The 20,000-nt window shown below is 39.6% G+C and overlaps 3 protein-coding genes across 3 annotated transcripts in view; 1 reads left to right on the forward strand and 2 right to left on the reverse strand.

The window, feature by feature from the left end:
- The window catches only part of nufip1 (nuclear FMR1 interacting protein 1), a 14,203-nt gene extending 10,407 nt beyond the window's left edge, over positions 1-3,796 (reverse strand). The window contains exons 1-2 of the mRNA XM_079628939.1: positions 3,470-3,796; positions 77-135 (exon numbers count right to left, since the gene is read on the reverse strand). Coding sequence (XP_079485065.1) covers positions 77-135; positions 3,470-3,683 — 273 coding nt within the window. The 5' untranslated portion in view covers positions 3,684-3,796. The remainder of the gene's footprint in view (positions 1-76; positions 136-3,469) is intronic.
- Positions 3,797-4,128: 332 nt separating this feature from the next.
- On the reverse strand, positions 4,129-19,293 carry tgds (TDP-glucose 4,6-dehydratase). The gene is made up of 12 exons (XM_079629411.1): positions 18,903-19,293; positions 17,938-18,004; positions 16,961-17,029; positions 16,793-16,883; positions 13,248-13,390; positions 12,224-12,322; positions 11,479-11,538; positions 6,822-6,865; positions 5,900-6,065; positions 4,887-4,945; positions 4,701-4,798; positions 4,129-4,591 (listed from the first exon to the last, which is right to left on the reverse strand). Exons 1-12 carry the CDS (start codon positions 18,953-18,955, stop codon positions 4,467-4,469), a joined length of 1,074 nt encoding a protein of 357 aa, XP_079485537.1. The 5' UTR covers positions 18,956-19,293; the 3' UTR covers positions 4,129-4,466.
- Positions 19,292-20,000, forward strand: part of gpr180 (G protein-coupled receptor 180) — a 7,177-nt gene continuing 6,468 nt past the window's right edge. Inside the window, exons 1-2 of the mRNA XM_079629407.1 lie at positions 19,292-19,522; positions 19,688-19,828. Coding sequence (XP_079485533.1) covers positions 19,384-19,522; positions 19,688-19,828 — 280 coding nt within the window. The 5' untranslated portion in view covers positions 19,292-19,383. The remainder of the gene's footprint in view (positions 19,523-19,687; positions 19,829-20,000) is intronic.

Below are 20,000 nucleotides of genomic sequence, written 5' to 3' on the forward strand. Positions count from 1 at the left end.
ACACACACACACAGCAACACGCTCATATCTGACGCACATCAGCACTAACGCTAGATTTACATCATGTTGTTATTACCCTTTTCCCCCTCTGGTGCTGCCCTGATCCCCGCCAGACGCCACGCTGATGATGATGACCTGATGGACATTACATGAGGTCACACCCAACATATCAATAACATTATATTTGGGTATTTTGACTCTAAAAAATGTATTAAATTTTTCAAATTTTACATTCACACATGCAAATTTTCTAACTGTAAACCGGTCTTCTTAAAAGAAATGGAAAATTTAATACCATGTCATCTGAACGTGTTGCTATATAATCTGTGTTACCGACACTTTAATACCATGTCATCTGAACATGTTACCGACACTTTAATACTATATAATCTGAATGCGTTACCGACACTTTAATACTATATAATCTGAATGCGTTACCGACACTTTAATACTATATAATCTGTGTTACCGACACTTTAATACTATATAATCTGAATGTGTTACCGACACTTTAATACTATATAATCTGAATGTGTTACCGACACTTTAATACTATATAATCTGAATGTGTTACCGACACTTTAATACTATATAATCTGAATGTGTTACCGACACTTTAATACTATATAATCTGTGTTACCGACACTTTAATACTATCATCTGAACATGTTACCGACACTTTAATACTATATAATCTGAATGCGTTACCGACACTTTAATACTATATAATCTGAATGCGTTACCGACACTTTAATACTATATAATCTGAATGCGTTACCGACACTTTAATACTATATAATCTGAATGTGTTACCGACACTTTAATACTATATAATCTGTGTTACCGACACTTTAATACTATATAATCTGTGTTACCGACACTTTAATACTATATAATCTGTGTTACCGACACTTTAATACTATATAATCTGAATGTGTTACCGACACTTTAATACTATATAATCTGAATGTGTTACCGACACTTTAATACTATATAATCTGAATGTGTTACCGACACTTTAATACTATATAATCTTTGTTACCGACACTTTAATACTATATCATCTGAATGTGTTACCGACACTTTAATACTATATAATCTGTGTTACCGACACTTTAATACTATATAATCTGTGTTACCGACACTTTAATACTATATAATCTGTGTTACCGACACTTTAATACTATATAATCTGAATGTGTTACCGACACTTTAATACTATATAATCTGAATGTGTTACCGACACTTTAATACTATATAATCTGTGTTACCGACACTTTAATACTATATAATCTGAATGTGTTACCGACACTTTAATACTATATAATCTGTGTTACCGACACTTTAATACTATATAATCTGTGTTACCGACACTTTAATACTATATAATCTGAATGTGTTACCGACACTTTAATACTATATAATCTGAATGTGTTACCGACACTTTAATACTATATAATCTGAATGTGTTACCGACACTTTAATACTATATCATCTAAATGCGTTACCGACACTTTAATACTATATCATCTAAACGCGTTACCGACACTTTAATACTATATAATCTGAACGCGTTACCGACACTTTAATACTGTATAATCTGTGTTACCGACACTTTAATACTATAGAATCTGTGTTACCGACACTTTAATACTATAGAATCTGTTACCGACACTTTAATACTATAGAATCTGTGTTACCGACACTTTAATACTATATAATCTGAACGTGTTACCGACACTTTAATACTATATAAGCTGAACGTGTTACCGACACTTTAATACTATATAATCTGAACGCGTTACCGACACTTTAATACTATATAATCTGAATGCGTTACCGACACTTTAATACTATATAATCTGAATGCGTTACCGACACTTTAATACTATATAATCTGAATGCGTTACCGACACTTTAATACTATATAATCTGAATGCGTTACCGACACTTTAATACTATATAATCTGAATGTGTTACCGACACTTTAATACTATATAATCTGTGTTACCGACACTTTAATACTATATAATCTGTGTTACCGACACTTTAATACTATATAATCTGAATGTGTTACCGACACTTTAATACTATATAATCTGAATGCGTTACCGACACTTTAATACTATATAATCTGAATGTGTTACCGACACTTTAATACTATATCATCTAAATGCGTTACCGACACTTTAATACTATATCATCTAAACGCGTTACCGACACTTTAATACTATATAATCTGAACGCGTTACCGACACTTTAATACTGTATAATCTGTGTTACCGACACTTTAATACTATAGAATCTGTGTTACCGACACTTTAATACTATAGAATCTGTGTTACCGACACTTTAATACTATAGAATCTGTTACCGACACTTTAATACTATATAATCTGTGTTACCGACACTTTAATACTATATAATCTGAACGTGTTACCGACACTTTAATACTATATAAGCTGAACGTGTTACCGACACTTTAATACTATATAATCTGAACGTGTTACCGACACTTTAATACTATATAATCTGAACGTGTTACCGACACTTTAATACTATATCATCTAAATGCGTTACCGACACTTTAATACTATATAAGCTGAACGTGTTACCGACACTTTAATACTATATAATCTGAACGTGTTACCGACACTTTAATACTATATAAGCTGAACGTGTTACCGACACTTTAATACTATATAATCTGAACGTGTTACCGACACTTTAATACTATATAATCTGAACGTGTTACCGACAGTTTAATACTATATAATCTGAACGTGTTACCGACACTTTAATACTATATCATCTAAATGCGTTACCGACACTTTAATACTATATAATCTGAACGTGTTACCGACACTTTAATACTATATCATCTAAATGCGTTACCGACACTTTAATACTATATAAGCTGAACGTGTTACCGACACTTTAATACTATATAATCTGAACGTGTTACCGACACTTTAATACTATATAATCTGAACGTGTTACCGACACTTTAATACTATATAATCTGAACGTGTTACCGACACTTTAATACTATATCATCTAAATGTGTTACCGACACTTTAATACTATATAAGCTGAACGTGTTACCGACACTTTAATACTATATAATCTGAACGTGTTACCGACACTTTAATACTATATCATCTAAATGCGTTACCGACACTTTAATACTATCTGAACGCGTTACCGACACTTTAATACTGTATAATCTGTGTTACTGACACTTTAATACTATCATCTGAACGCGTTACCGACACTTTAATACTGTATAATCTGTGTTACCGACACTTTAATACTATCATCTGAACGCGTTACCGACACTTTAATACTATATAATCTGAACGTGTTACCGACACTTTAATACTATATAATCTGAACGTGTTACCGACACTTTAATACTATCATCTGAACGCGTTACCGACACTTTAATACTATCATCTGAACGCGTTACCTGCGTACTGCTGCTGTCCGTGACCCCGCGGCTGCTGGTTCCACTGGCCGGGGCTCGAGCTCCAGGGTCCGGCGGGCTCGGGTTGAGTCCAGCTCCAGCCCCAGTCTCTGCTCGCCTCGAACCGGCGGCCGGTCCACGGATCCCCCGGTGAAACCGAAGCCTCTGACGCTCCGCTGAAGCTCGGCGGCGGGTACCGCTCCTGTTCCCCCGTCATGACCCGCTCCTGCTCGTGTGTTTTAGATCGGCTTCTCCGTTGTACGGTCACATAAACACAAACATGTGCTGCAGAAACATGCTGTGTCCTGCACACGTGCGCGTTCACTTTAACGTCACTTCCTGACGCACCGAGCGCGTGCTGACGCTAGAGGGCGCTGTACGTCACACAAACACACCAGCTCCAAACATAACCATTTAACGTCTTTTCTTGCCACATTTTATATTCACAAATATACATTTTCACAGAAAAAAATCATTTTTTTTAGTTTAAGAAAGAATTTTTTATCTAAATTCCTTGAAGAAATCTAAAAACTACTGCATGTAAGACTCACTTAAGCTAATTCATATTCTTTGTTGTTTTGTCTTAAAACCCTCATTATTATCTATTATATATATATATATATATTTTGTATTTGTTACTGTTGCATAATAAATAAATAAATATAAAAAAAAGTAGCATTTTCATTATCAACAAAAGCTCATTACACGCCTGTTCAAACACCATTTTTATTTAAGCATAAATATGATTGAAACCAATTTACATACATTCATACAAATTAAGCTTTTTCTTTCATAATCAGCAAGCTGAGCACAACTGGTCAAACACTGAGCTTGTCTCTATTCAAAATGAGCTTTAAAAATAGTTTAAAAATCTTTTGGTCTTTTTAATCCTGTGGCTTTTCCTTGGAAAACAGTTTCTTATGTTCTTCAGCGACTGACACTTGCATAGATAATATACAAAATATTACAATTAGACTTTAATATTAGAGTACATTGTTAATTAGACTGTATTGTCTGTCTTGAGAAGGCACTGGAAGTGAAGCGTCTGATCACATGGTTCCGGCGAGTTCTCCTGATTCTCACTGAGTAACGGCCAGTAGTTTGGATTCTCCTCATACCACTTTACTGAAAACAACAGAGACACACTCTTCATCATCTTCATCATCATCTTCATCATCATCATCATCATCATCATCATCGTATATATGGAAGCACATGTGTGATGTCCGCTTACTGGTCCGTCTGATTCCTTCCTCCCACGAGACTCCAGGTCTCCACCCGAGTCTGTGCAGTTTCCCGGAGCTCATGGGATAGCGGAGCTCCGTCACGGGGCTAGAGATGAAGAGCGGGAACGAGAGTTCGTTACTTCCTGGATTATCATTCATAAATACGACCTGCAAACATTAGACGGGACACACACCGGTCCTCAACAAACTCCAGCCAGTCCTCCAGCGCGTCACCAGAGACGTTCTTCACTTTCTGTGAACAGACAGAGCAATGACACACGAGTAACTGAGGAAGATTCGGGATTATGAAGCATCTCCACCCGGCAGCGACTGGCTCAAATCTAAAACAAACACTTATTGAGTGTCATGATTTGATGCTTCTCTGTTTGAAGGGCCCTTATTATGCTATTTTAAAGCTTTTTAATTCCCAACAACAGTTTTACATTCATCCAGGATCAATAACACTGTGATTCAGTCTCTCTAAACCCCGCCTCTCTGAGAGCTGCTCTGCTGTGATTGGTCAGATTCAGTCTCTCTAAACCCCGCCTCTCTGAGAGCTGCTCTGCTGTGATTGGTCAGAAAGCAAACGCTCATTATCATATCTGAATCTCAGCTCTTGATCACAGTGATACGAACAGTGACGATGGCGTGTGTTTTACCGTCTCGATCTCAGAGAACAGCGTCTCCTCGACACGAACAACACGAACCGAACTCTTCCAGTCTCAGATACACTAGTGTTTGGGGGCGGGGCTAAGAGACACCACAGGCCGGCATTAGTAGTAGCCCTTTATTCTTTATTGTCACTTAGTCACAAGTACCAGTCAAATTAGCCCTCGACCTGTCCATGCACAAACATACATACAATATGACAAGGGGTACAGTACTGTAACTATGCTAATTAGGTACACACCTAAACCGTTTCAGTTCAGAATCACTTCTTTTTAATTTAATCTTCGTCAATTTATCTGCACTTTACAGACATTTAACATTCACAAATAGATTTATTACACACTACATGAAACATAATCTCTGAATAAAGCATTATAGGGGCACTTAAACACGTCAGTCTGACATCTATCACTGGCGTGTTTGTCATCCATGATCCAGCTAATACACAACTGAAGGCGTCCGTAGCCTAATATAACACGAGCTGGTCATGTGATGCACATTTCTAATCACATTTATTTGTAAATTGTAGCATCCCTACCATCTCCACTAGTTCTCTGGCGAGTTGAATGATGGGAATTTCAAAGCTGCTCCCGATGTTGTAGATCTCTCCCAGAATGCCCTTCTCCATGACGGTCAGGAAGGCGTCTGTGACGTCGCTCACGTACAGGAAGTGTCTGGACTGCCGGCCGGAGCCCTGGATCGTGCTGGACAACAAACTCAAGTCATTATTAAACCGCACGCTTCATGATGTTGTTTTTTCCGGCTTGAATGTTGATTATTTTCCTCATATTCTCCATTGTTGCGGATTCTCTCCTCAGTCTGTCAGTAACGCTCTGGACTGTGTTTCCCGAAAGCATCGTTAGCCAACTACAGCCGCACGTTCCGCCGTTATCATCAGTTCAGCGAGTGTGTGTTTCCCGAAACCATCGCTCTGACGAACACCGCAGAGGTGTGTGTGTTTGAGTGACAGATCTCAGCCTGTGATTAGAAGAGTTTCTAGTTTGCATGACATGTGACTCAATAAATCCTGATCTGAGCAGAATAAGCAAGCGGACGTTCAGTGCAATCTATATCTTTATTTAGAACACACACACACGTCATTTACATCGTTTAGTTTGTCGAGAGATGTAAAGTGTAGTTTCTGAAGAGTGTGTCTATGAAGCCCCTCCTTCTGAAAGCACACTGTGCTCTGATTGGTCGGCTGGAGCAGTGTGCTGTGATTGGTCGAGCGCTTCGAGTGTGTTTGGGAAATGTCCAGCCCCTTACCATAACCGTCAGTTTAACACACTACTAACCAACTCAACAAACTTTATTCTGCGTTTGAATTATTATAATGAGGAATATTGTGACGTGTTCGTTCCCGGGAGAAACTCAAGACTACAATAGAGGCGTTTCAGGAGCTCAGAAACACTGACACTGATATACACACACTGAAGTATCGCCGGTTCTGTTTAACTCACCATTTCTGCTCCTGTTGAATGAGTGACAGGAATCTGGGAATGACCTGATCAGACACAACCACAGCGTTAAATCACCGTAACGTCACACCGGTGTTGGTAAATCAGTGAGTAACGTCACACCGGTGTTGGTAAATCAGTGAGTAACGTCACACTGGTGTTGGTAAATCAGTGAGTAACGTCACACTGGTGTTGGTAAATCAGTGAGTAACGTCACACTGGTGTTGGTAAATCAGTGAGTAACGTCACACTGGTGTTGGTAAATCAGTGAGTAACGTCACACCGGTGTTGGTAAATCAGTGAGTAACGTCACACCGGTGTTGGTAAATCAGTGAGTAACGTCACACCGGTGTTGGTAAATCAGTGAGTAACGTCACACCGGTGTTGGTAAATCAGTGAGTAACGTCACACCGGTGTTGGTAAATCAGTGAGTAACGTCACACCGGTGTTGGTAAATCAGTGAGTAACGTCACACTGGTGTTGGTAAATCAGTGAGTAACGTCACACCGGTGTTGGTAAATCAGTGAGTAACGTCACACCGGTGTTGGTAAATCAGTGAGTAACGTCACACTGGTGTTGGTAAATCAGTGAGTAACGTCACACCGGTGTTGGTAAATCAGTGAGTAACGTCACACTGGTGTTGGTAAATCAGTGAGTAACGTCACACTGGTGTTGGTAAATCAGTGAGTAATGTCACACCGGTGTTGGTAAATCAGTGAGTAACGTCACACCGGTGTTGGTAAATCAGTGAGTAACGTCACACTGGTGTTGGTAAATCAGTGAGTAACGTCACACTGGTGTTGGTAAATCAGTGAGTAACGTCACACTGGTGTTGGTAAATCAGTGAGTAACGTCACACCGGTGTTGGTAAATCAGTGAGTAATGTCACACTGGTGTTGGTAAATCAGTGAGTAACGTCACACTGGTGTTGGTAAATCAGTGAGTAACGTCACACTGGTGTTGGTAAATCAGTGAGTAACGTCACACCGGTGTTGGTAAATCAGTGAGTAACGTCACACCGGTGTTGGTAAATCAGTGAGTAACGTCACACTGGTGTTGGTAAATCAGTGAGTAACGTCACACCGGTGTTGGTAAATCAGTGAGTAACGTCACACCGGTGTTGGTAAATCAGTGAGTAACGTCACACCGGTGTTGGTAAATCAGTGAGTAACGTCACACCGGTGTTGGTAAATCAGTGAGTAACGTCACACCGGTGTTGGTAAATCAGTGAGTAACGTCACACCGGTGTTGGTAAATCAGTGAGTAACGTCACACTGGTGTTGGTAAATCAGTGAGTAACGTCACACTGGTGTTGGTAAATCAGTGAGTAACGTCACACTGGTGTTGGTAAATCAGTGAGTAACGTCACACTGGTGTTGGTAAATCAGTGAGTAACGTCACACCGGTGTTGGTAAATCAGTGAGTAACGTCACACCGGTGTTGGTAAATCAGTGAGTAACGTCACACTGGTGTTGGTAAATCAGTGAGTAACGTCACACTGGTGTTGGTAAATCAGTGAGTAACGTCACACCGGTGTTGGTAAATCAGTGAGTAACGTCACACCGGTGTTGGTAAATCAGTGAGTAACGTCACACTGGTGTTGGTAAATCAGTGAGTAACGTCACACCGGTGTTGGTAAATCAGTGAGTAACGTCACACCGGTGTTGGTAAATCAGTGAGTAACGTCACACCGGTGTTGGTAAATCAGTGAGTAACGTCACACAGGTGTTGGTAAATCAGTGAGTAACGTCACACCGGTGTTGGTAAATCAGTGAGTAACGTCACACTGGTGTTGGTAAATCAGTGAGTAACGTCACACTGGTGTTGGTAAATCAGTGAGTAACGTCACACTGGTGTTGGTAAATCAGTGAGTAACGTCACACCGGTGTTGGTAAATCAGTGAGTAACGTCACACCGGTGTTGGTAAATCAGTGAGTAACGTCACACTGGTGTTGGTAAATCAGTGAGTAACGTCACACTGGTGTTGGTAAATCAGTGAGTAACGTCACACTGGTGTTGGTAAATCAGTGAGTAACTTCACACTGGTGTTGGTAAATCAGTGAGTAACGTCACACCGGTGTTGGTAAATCAGTGAGTAACGTCACACCGGTGTTGGTAAATCAGTGAGTAACGTCACACCGGTGTTGGTAAATCAGTGAGTAACGTCACACCGGTGTTGGTAAATCAGTGAGTAACGTCACACCGGTGTTGGTAAATCAGTGAGTAACGTCACACTGGTGTTGGTAAATCAGTGAGTAACGTCACACCGGTGTTGGTAAATCAGTGAGTAACGTCACACCGGTGTTGGTAAATCAGTGAGTAACGTCACACTGGTGTTGGTAAATCAGTGAGTAACGTCACACTGGTGTTGGTAAATCAGTGAGTAACGTCACACCGGTGTTGGTAAATCAGTGAGTAACGTCACACTGGTGTTGGTAAATCAGTGAGTAACGTCACACTGGTGTTGGTAAATCAGTGAGTAACGTCACACTGGTGTTGGTAAATCAGTGAGTAACGTCACACTGGTGTTGGTAAATCAGTGAGTAACGTCACACCGGTGTTGGTAAATCAGTGAGTAACGTCACACCGGTGTTGGTAAATCAGTGAGTAACGTCACACCGGTGTTGGTAAATCAGTGAGTAACGTCACACCGGTGTTGGTAAATCAGTGAGTAACGTCACACCGGTGTTGGTAAATCAGTGAGTAACGTCACACTGGTGTTGGTAAATCAGTGAGTAACGTCACACTGGTGTTGGTAAATCAGTGAGTAACGTCACACCGGTGTTGGTAAATCAGTGAGTAACGTCACACTGGTGTTGGTAAATCAGTGAGTAACGTCACACTGGTGTTGGTAAATCAGTGAGTAACGTCACACTGGTGTTGATAAATCAGTGAGTAACGTCACACTGGTGTTGGTAAATCAGTGAGTAACGTCACACCGGTGTTGGTAAATCAGTGAGTAACGTCACACAGGTGTTGGTAAATCAGTGAGTAACGTCACACCGGTGTTGATAAATCAGTGAGTAACGTCACACCGGTGTTGGTAAATCAGTGAGTAATGTCACACCGGTGTTGGTAAATCAGTGAGTAACGTCACACCGGTGTTGGTAAATCAGTGAGTAATGTCACACCGGTGTTGGTAAATCAGTGAGTAACGTCACACCGGTGTTGGTAAATCAGTGAGTAACGTCACACCGGTGTTGGTAAATCAGTGAGTAACGTCACACTGGTGTTGGTAAATCAGTGAGTAACGTCACACTGGTGTTGGTAAATCAGTGAGTAACGTCACACCGGTGTTGGTAAATCAGTGAGTAACGTCACACTGGTGTTGGTAAATCAGTGAGTAACGTCACACTGGTGTTGGTAAATCAGTGAGTAACGTCACACTGGTGTTGGTAAATCAGTGAGTAACGTCACACTGGTGTTGGTAAATCAGTGAGTAACGTCACACTGGTGTTGGTAAATCAGTGAGTAACGTCACACTGGTGTTGGTAAATCAGTGAGTAACGTCACACCGGTGTTGGTAAATCAGTGAGTAACGTCACACCGGTGTTGGTAAATCAGTGAGTAATGTCACACCGGTGTTGGTAAATCAGTGAGTAACGTCACACCGGTGTTGGTAAATCAGTGAGTAACGTCACACTGGTGTTGGTAAATCAGTGAGTAACGTCACACTGGTGTTGGTAAATCAGTGAGTAACGTCACACTGGTGTTGGTAAATCAGTGAGTAACGTCACACTGGTGTTGGTAAATCAGTGAGTAACGTCACACTGGTGTTGGTAAATCAGTGAGTAACGTCACACCGGTGTTGGTAAATCAGTGAGTAACGTCACACCGGTGTTGGTAAATCAGTGAGTAATGTCACACCGGTGTTGGTAAATCAGTGAGTAACGTCACACCGGTGTTGGTAAATCAGTGAGTAACGTCACACTGGTGTTGGTAAATCAGTGAGTAACGTCACACTGGTGTTGGTAAATCAGTGAGTAACGTCACACTGGTGTTGGTAAATCAGTGAGTAACGTCACACTGGTGTTGGTAAATCAGTGAGTAACGTCACACTGGTGTTGGTAAATCAGTGAGTAACGTCACACCGGTGTTGGTAAATCAGTGAGTAACGTCACACCGGTGTTGGTAAATCAGTGAGTAATGTCACACCGGTGTTGGTAAATCAGTGAGTAACGTCACACTGGTGTTGGTAAATCAGTGAGTAACGTCACACTGGTGTTGGTAAATCAGTGAGTAACGTCACACTGGTGTTGGTAAATCAGTGAGTAACGTCACACTGGTGTTGGTAAATCAGTGAGTAACGTCACACTGGTGTTGGTAAATCAGTGAGTAACGTCACACTGGTGTTGGTAAATCAGTGAGTAACGTCACACTGGTGTTGGTAAATCAGTGAGTAACGTCACACTGGTGTTGGTAAATCAGTGAGTAACGTCACACTGGTGTTGGTAAATCAGTGAGTAACGTCACACTGGTGTTGGTAAATCAGTGAGTAACGTCACACTGGTGTTGGTAAATCAGTGAGTAACGTCACACTGGTGTTGGTAAATCAGTGAGTAACGTCACACCGGTGTTGGTAAATCAGTGAGTAACGTCACACTGGTGTTGGTAAATCAGTGAGTAACGTCACACCGTTCTCGCGCTTCTGCTCACGTACCTTCTCATGATACTGCCGCGGTCCGTAAACGTTACTACTCCTCGTGATCACAGCCGGGAACTGAGGAGAGAAAAAACACAATATTACATCATAATCTCACAAAACCAGTCGAAGAAACGCATCTGGCTCGTTTCATGACGAATGAACCTGAAGTCTATTTTAAAATGTTTGCGGCATTATTTACACAGATTATAAATGCATTGCTTTACTGTCATTATTCTGTAACACTGTACATGAAGTAAGATAATCAGCATTTACTAATCTTACTTCATGTTAATCTCCACAATTACTACTAAACATCAAAAGTTGTATCTGTTGAGATTAGTTAATGCACTGTGAACAAACATGAATATGAACATTTGTATTAATAACCGTTCATGTTAGTTAGTGCATTAACTGAAGTTAACAAATGAGACCTTACTATGAAATGTAATTATTTTCACTACACTAGAGTCATGCACAGTATAAACTACAGAAGCTTGTTTCCACAAGGCAATAAAAAAGGTAAAAAAGGACTTTTCACTTACAAATTGTTTCTTTCTCAAAATTTTGAGATATAAACTTGCAATTGCAAGAGAAAATAAAAAGACAGAATTTTTATTTTCTGTCCCCCAATACAAATGTATTGCTCTTGGTTAGATCATGTTAGTTAATACATTAACTAATGAACCTTATTGTAAAGTGTTACTGAACACTCTTCATGCAATATTTCTGTGCTGCATATGTTGCTCTGAGATCCTCATACCCTGTGCTGGATCCAGTAGGACATCACGAGGTTTTCTGCCGCCGCTTTCGAAGCCGAGTACGGGTTAGTGGGTCTTTGTGGACTCCGTTCATCAAACGGCTGAAAACAAGAGGAGAAGCACACGCTCAGTTCCCAAACACTGGAGTATGGAAATGACTTTTGCTATAAAGTGTAAAAGTGGTATTTTTGTCTTGTTTTCCAGTGCAGATGTCTAAAGATTCTTAAATCAAGACATTTACTTGTTATACACAGTTGATCAAAATAAAGTGAGTTTATGATTAAAGTCCACGTGAACCGGAAGTTGCAACCGACTTTATCTCAGTGTTGTGACGTATTTCCGAGAGAAACGGAATACTAAATGAGGAAAAATAGTGGCCTTGGCAAAACATTTTTTTGTGTGGATTGACTTGCATGGATGAATTGTTCACCACAAAACGATCAATTTAGGCAAACAAAGTAAATATGGTCAATTTTGATATCATGTGGACTTTAAAACAAGAAGGAATATCAGAACTTCATAACCTATTCTGTCCTAATTTCTCAGAAAACAAGACTTCATGTGTACATTTTGATTCTTCTCCAGTAAATGTGAATGTGAAAAGTGATGGCCAAGTATGATAACCCAAACTTGGAATTTGACCTCTGCATTTAACCCATCCAATTAAGTGTACACACATTAGGAGCAGAGTCGTGAGTAGTGAACACACACACTGCAAACGTGGATACACACACACACGGAGCCTTGAGTGGCGCCCGCGGAGTGATTGGCGGTTAGGTGCCTTGCTCAAGGACACCTCAGTCATATTCCTGCTGGTACTGGAATCAAACCAGCAACCTTTGGGTCACCAGTCCAACTCTGTAACCATTAGGCCATGACTGCCCCCTGGATGTGTCTTGATTTACGAATGTTTCGATATTAGCGCTGGAAAACAAACTCTGAGGAAGACGATGATTAGCAGCGTGTGCAGCGTGACGTCCCGATCTCAGATGTTTCGAGGTAAGCTGGTCTGGATCTGGAACGCACCTGGCCCAGGCCGTGTCCGTACACCTCGTCAGTGCTGATGTAGATGAAGCGCTGGACCCGAGCCTGCAGCGCCGCCCGCACCAGGACACCGGTGCCGTCCACGTTCACACGCATGAAGCGCGCCGGCCGCAGGAACGAGCTCTCTGGGAAATAAAGCGCATTACTGTGTGGAAAACCCCTTCATGAGGAACTCAGCTCACGCTCATCTGTACAGCGCTTCACAATACACTTCATTACAAAGCAGCTTTACAGAAAATGCACGAGTCCATATTATAATTTACAGTGTTCTGTTATCAGAGGAAACTGTCTAAGTTCTGCATTTCAGAAATGTACATATACAAAGTCACAGCGAAAAATTTATTAATTTCAACAATGTAGTAATTTAATGCAGATGCAATGACCTCACTGTAGTGATGAATACTTGTTTGTAAAATATGATTATGACACTAAAGCCCCGTTCACACCGCCAGCGACACGATCCCATTCATTTCAATGGAGCGCTGGCGACTTCCGGCGGCTGACAGTCTCAGAGAGTTTAATTCATAACATTATAGTTCGAGTGTTGTAATTTTATGATGCAAGTTTAGCACTGCTGCAGTTAACTGTACAGTTTCCCTGCATTATGCTGACTATAGGGACAAGAACATGTATTATTTGTCAAATTCGAATGACGTTTTAGTGATTTATGACCGTATGAGTGAGTTTAATTTGTTGATTGATCGATCGGTAATCTAGTAAATGATTTAATCCACTGAACACCGCTGTGGTAAAATAAAAACACTCTCCAACAGCATAGTTTCTTTTGAGCCTAATTCCTAGTCAAATTAAAATGATACAGTTGTTTATCAGTTGTGATGGTCTTTTGTAGTATAGATAATGCCAGACGTGCAGTCTACCAATAACATTAGAGCGACAATACTAGGAACGCCCACAAGCGACTACACAGTAACATACATAGTCGCTGGCGGTGTGAACGGGGCTTAAAGGTTGGGTAGGTAAGAATTGTCTAAAGAACTTTTTTTCAAATTGGCTTAAACTGTCTTTATATACCAATACATAATTAAAATCTAAGTACTTTGAAAAAGAGAATATAAAAATTGAGTGACTATAGTGTATTTAATCTTCCAAAAACACAGCTCATTAATTCCATTCGGGACGAAACAAGTGATTGGCTTGCGCGACTGTCACTCTCCGTCGCCATGACTACCGCCGCTATTACTGGCTCTGCCCACGCCCGCGCATACTATGGCAAGCCGTTTTAGCTTTTATTCATTTCCAGGATATGAATTCTTGATATCAACAATTACATTTTTGATATCAAGAATTATATTTTTTGATATCAAAAATGTAATTGTTGATATCAACAATTTAATTCTTGATATCAACAATTGAATTATTGATATCAACAATTGAATTCTTGATATCAAAATTGTAATTGTTGATATCAACAATTGAATTGTTGATATCTGTAATTATATTTTCACTAGTGAAATGTCACCATAGGCTGCCATTCAAAATCAATTGTTGATATCAAGAATTGATTTCTTACTAGTAGAAATATAATTTTTGATATCAATTATTACATTGTTACTAGTAAAAATGTGAATTACTGATATCAATAATTCAATTGTCACTAGTTGAAATGTCTATTCTTGATATCAACAATTGAATTGCTACTAGTAACATTTTTCATTTTTGATATCTGAAAATGTATTTCTGATATCAATATTATTTCAGATATCTAAAATGGCTTTCTTACTAGTAACAATCACATTCATGATATCAGAAATTAACATTGTCACTAGTGAAAATGGAATTATTGATATAAAAAATGAACATTGTTACTAGTGGCAATTCAATTGTTGATATCAAGAATAGACATTTCAACTAGTGACAACTGAATTCTTGATATCAAAAATAAAGGTTTTTACTAGTAAGAATTGTATTTCTGATATGTGAAACTGCATTTCTACTAGTAAGAAATCAGTTCTTGATATCAACAATTGATTTTGAATGGCAGCCTATGGTGACATTTCACTAGTGAAAATACAATTACAGATATCAATAATTAAATTCTTGATATCAAAAATAAAATTCTTGATATCCAGAATTAACATTTTAACTAGTAAAAATGTAATTGTTGATATCAAGAATTAGCATTGTTACTAGTGGAAATGTAATTCCTGATATCAAAAATTGCCATTGTTACTAGTATAAATCTAATTCCTGATATCAATAACTTTAATTTTAACTAGTGAAAATGTAATTGTTGATATCAAGAATTCATATCCTGGAAATGAATAAAAGCTAAAACGGCTTGCCATACGCAGTCGCGCACCCGTTGTTAGGTGGGAGTGAATGGAATTAATGAGCTGTGTTTATTGAAGATTAAATACACTATAGTCACTCAGTTTTTATACTCTCTATTTCAGAGTACTTACATTTTAATTATGTATTGGTATATAAAGACAGTTTAAACAAATTTGAATAAAAGTTTTTTTAGACAATTCTGACCTACCCTACCTTTAAAGGATAATTCTGGTATTTAACACCTTGAGTCTATATTGTAGTTTGTTTTGGATGAACAAGAGTGGTGGACAACATTTTTTTGACAATGGTTCCTCTCTCGAGTTTTTGACTATAATAGAATTGGCCATGGACCCATTTAACATTGGAGTCAATGGGCATGTCCGAAAATGTCTTTAAAACAGCCAATAATGTTCGTTTACAAAACTGTTAAACTCACCGAGTGGTTAGTGGTGTTAGTTGATGTTCCAGAAACAAAAAGTGTTGCGAAATACAGTTTCTGTCGTGTTTTATTCGTCATTTTCTAAAATCCCATTGAATTCTGTTGAAGGACTGAGTGCTCGTTAATATAAATGCGCTACCGGAAACGGAAAGGGGGCTGTTTACATTTGGTCGATGTCGTCTTTTTGCTCGCTTCCGTTTCTCATAAGGCTAGCGAGCAGAGCAACTGTGCTCCGGGGGAGTAAGCCAAATAAACAAACAAAACCTTGAAAATATTGAAAGACGTGACCACTGACCAGTGCAATATGAAGTTGAACTCGACTGTGACCGTGAGTGTCCCCGCGAGACATAAACATCGGTTATCGCCATCAAGTGGTCGGGAGTGTGCTAACGCTTCAGATTCAAATATTGAGCGGAAGTTACACGGTTGTGAAGTGTCTGAAAAAATAGATCCACTATAGCAAAATAAACGTATTGGAATCATATATTGCAACGATATATTGTTTATAATCATCAACGAACACCACTAACCACTCGGTGAGTTTAACAGTTTTGTAAACGAACATTATTGGCTGTTTTTAAGACATTTTCGGACATGCACATTGACTCCAATGTTAAATGGGTCCATGGCCAATTCTATTATAGTCAAAAACTCGAGAGAGGAACCATTGTCAAAAAAATGTTGTCCACCACTCTTGTTCACCAAAACAAACTACAATATAGACTCAAGGTGTTAAATACCGGAATTATCCTTTAAGACAGAAATGCAGTGGAGCAAGCGTCACACACACACTCACCCACATGGGTCTCAGCCGCACAGTGGAAGACAACATCGATGTGTTCAGACGTGAAGAGCTGGTTTATGAAGAGCGGATCGCAAACATCGCCCTGAAAGAGGAACAGAGTCGTCAGCGGGACATCCGGAAGCAGAGCGTGGAGTTTGAGCCGCTGCGCCGTCGTTATACCGGGATGAAGCTGTAGAGGCGGCTTCCCTCGACGGCCCGCAGGTTCTTCAGACTGGAGCAGCGCTGAAGCTGAAACACACACACACACACACACACACACACACACACACACACACACTCAATGCATATCACCTCATCCTCATATATTCACTAGCATGATGTATATTCACTGAAAAGAAAAGGCTTGTGATACTCAGTTTAACCCTCTCATGCTCTTCACGTCTCGGTCAAAAATGACTGAATTTTGTCCTAATTTGTACTAAAAATTATTTGTACTAAAAATTATTTGTACTAAAATAAATGTACTATATTTTAGTTCGATAAAGTTTTTTATTTCATATTTTTAGGGGATTTTATGGTATTAAATTATATTTACGCTGTATTTATTATCCATTTATTCACTTTTTGAGCATAGACCTAAAATTTAATGTCCAACTTAAACTGGTAAATCTGGAACGCTTTAGAGCGACAGACTGAAGTTTGATCTCTGTTCACAGACGACACTCGGCAGATTATTGCTGAAGGGAAAACAGTTTTAAAAAGTGAACTTAAAAAAAAGTTACAGAATTTTTACGTTTATTGATATGAAAAATTTGCAATATTTAAAATTTTTACATGATGAAATATATATTTTCAAAAACATGTTTTACTCTAAAACTGTGAGAAAGTCAAAGCCATAAATCTAAACAAGTTGTGTTCCGGATGTGAGTGTGATATCTCAGTAAATGATCTTCCAGTGAGATGCTGTTCGGCTGCAGTACCGAACGCCTCCACTAGAGGACACTCTCTCCCGTTCATTTCCAGGCCGCGAGGAGCACAAGTGTAACTATATTTTTTAGGACAGCTTAACCTGTCCGAATCAAGTCCATTCATTTTTTTGTGTATCAAAGCAAGTGCCAAAACCATCACCAAGTTTCGTACCATTCCGATGAAGTAAAAACGCTTCTGTCAAAAATGTCCGAAGAGACAGAACTCACGTTATCAATGTTGATGATGCGCCAGTGCGGGAATCTCTCGGCCAGAGCAGAGATCAGATGAGATCCACTGAAACACAAGCAGAACGCCATTACTAGCTTGCGATGCTAGGAAACGTAGCCCCGGCTGTTAAAGGCGCAGTAAGTAATTTCTGAGAAAACAAACACGCCCCCACACTAAAGATCCCGCCCCTCTTTATAGCTCCGCCCCCACATTCACAAGCACCCTAGGCAGCACAGGCCCCTCCCCCCTCGTGAGTGGACACGCCCCTTACTGCTGATTGGCCACAACAAGTGTGTTTTAATTTCTCAGAATTGCTTACTGCACATCCTCAGTGTTTTGGCGATTTTTAGGGTGCGTTTTACCCGACATTGATGCACTAAACGGAAGATGTTTCCTATTAATCACTTAATTAGAAGCATCCTAATGAGACTGTCTTCTGGTACTAAACATGTAGATGCTTGTTTTAAACTTCAACATACTGACAATCAAATGTGTAATTAAAGTTCTGTAAAAGTCAAAATTATGACAATTTTGATTTAGAATGACATAAAGACGAAATTATGACCAAAAAGTCGAAATTATGATGACAATAATAAATTAAAATTATGTCATAGGCTACTAAATCGAAATTATATAAAAAGTCAAAACAAAATACAAAATGCATGATATACTAAATTGAAATGATGACATTAAATCAAAATTATCCCATAAGTCAGATTATGATACGCTAAATTGAAGTTATAAATAAAAAGTCGAGATTATGACATAAAAAGTACGACAAAAAGTCAGTTACTTTTTTGTCATAATTTCGAATTTATGTAATAATTCAGTTTAGAATGATTTTGCAGTGCAAATGTAAAGTGAGTTTGTGATTCTCTCTAAACATTAATTGACTGATTCGATGTTCTGTTGTCTATTACAGTGACACTCAGATATTAATAACGGTCAGTATGAACGGACTCACATGAATCCCGCGCCTCCGGTCACCAGCACAGTGCGACACTCACTGCAGCTCATCTTCACACCAGTTTAACTGTAGATGAAGTTAAACTGAACCATGACAGTGAACATACAGCGCGTACTCTACTCTGAAACACTGCGGTCTCTTCAGTGACTGTAGATAACACTCGCGTTACTCGCTGCTTTGACGACTCCACATTTCTTCAATAAATAATAACATGATTTCACAAGAAGAATACAGGAGGCTTCGTAAACACAGCGCTCACGACAGTTTAGCAGGGGTTTTCGGCAGCGCTGACACGTATGAGCCGCACTCTGTCCCCGCCCCCGCTGCGCTCTCATTGGCTGCTTCACTGCGCTAGACTGAAAAGGCGTGTTCTGATTAGTTGTGGCAGACGTCGATCATCCGGTGGGAGGAAAAGAACTGTATTACCTCATTGATTGCAGTGAATGAAGAGAATAAGAGCTTCTGTTGAAATGAAATAATGTTTGTGTTCTGTATCATTCTCATAGTTCTTTTGTTCAGCTCATGTCCTGTAGCCGGGAAAACGGTGTCTGGGGTTTTCAGGAGTGACGCGGCGAGAGAACATTATGGGCAATACATCACAAGATTTCTGTATCATGGTGGGTGTCTGATATTAATAAAAATAAATCATGCATTTGCATTTTTCTTCCATGTATTTGCATGCATTTTTTTTATGTCTCGGCTTTCTCATCACATGCATGCATGTAAAAGGCTTAATGATAGGTGTGTGATCCAGGTGGATGATCATATGGTGTGTGTGACAGGTGAGAACGGTCTGCTGTCGTGTCGTGTGTATGATGTCCCGCTGGCCGTGCAGAAGGAGGCCAGACTGCTGCTGTTCCTGGACACCGAGGGCTTCGACAATCTCAGCTGTCAGGAGAGAGTCACCTCAGCTCAGATCTCCAGTAAGATTCATTCATTCGCATCCGAATCGGTTTCAACAGGGAATTATGTTTTACATTTCTACAGTGAACCTTGAACCCTAATTTCACATCATCACACACAAGTCACGCGGCTGCTCTCTCGATGTTTATATGACGCTCGATCGAGCTAGGACTGTAGCGGTATATCGCGGTA

Source organism: Phoxinus phoxinus, assembly GCF_949152265.1.
Source record: "Phoxinus phoxinus genome assembly, chromosome: 11".
In the NCBI taxonomy this organism is placed as follows: Eukaryota; Metazoa; Chordata; class Actinopteri; order Cypriniformes; family Leuciscidae; genus Phoxinus; species Phoxinus phoxinus.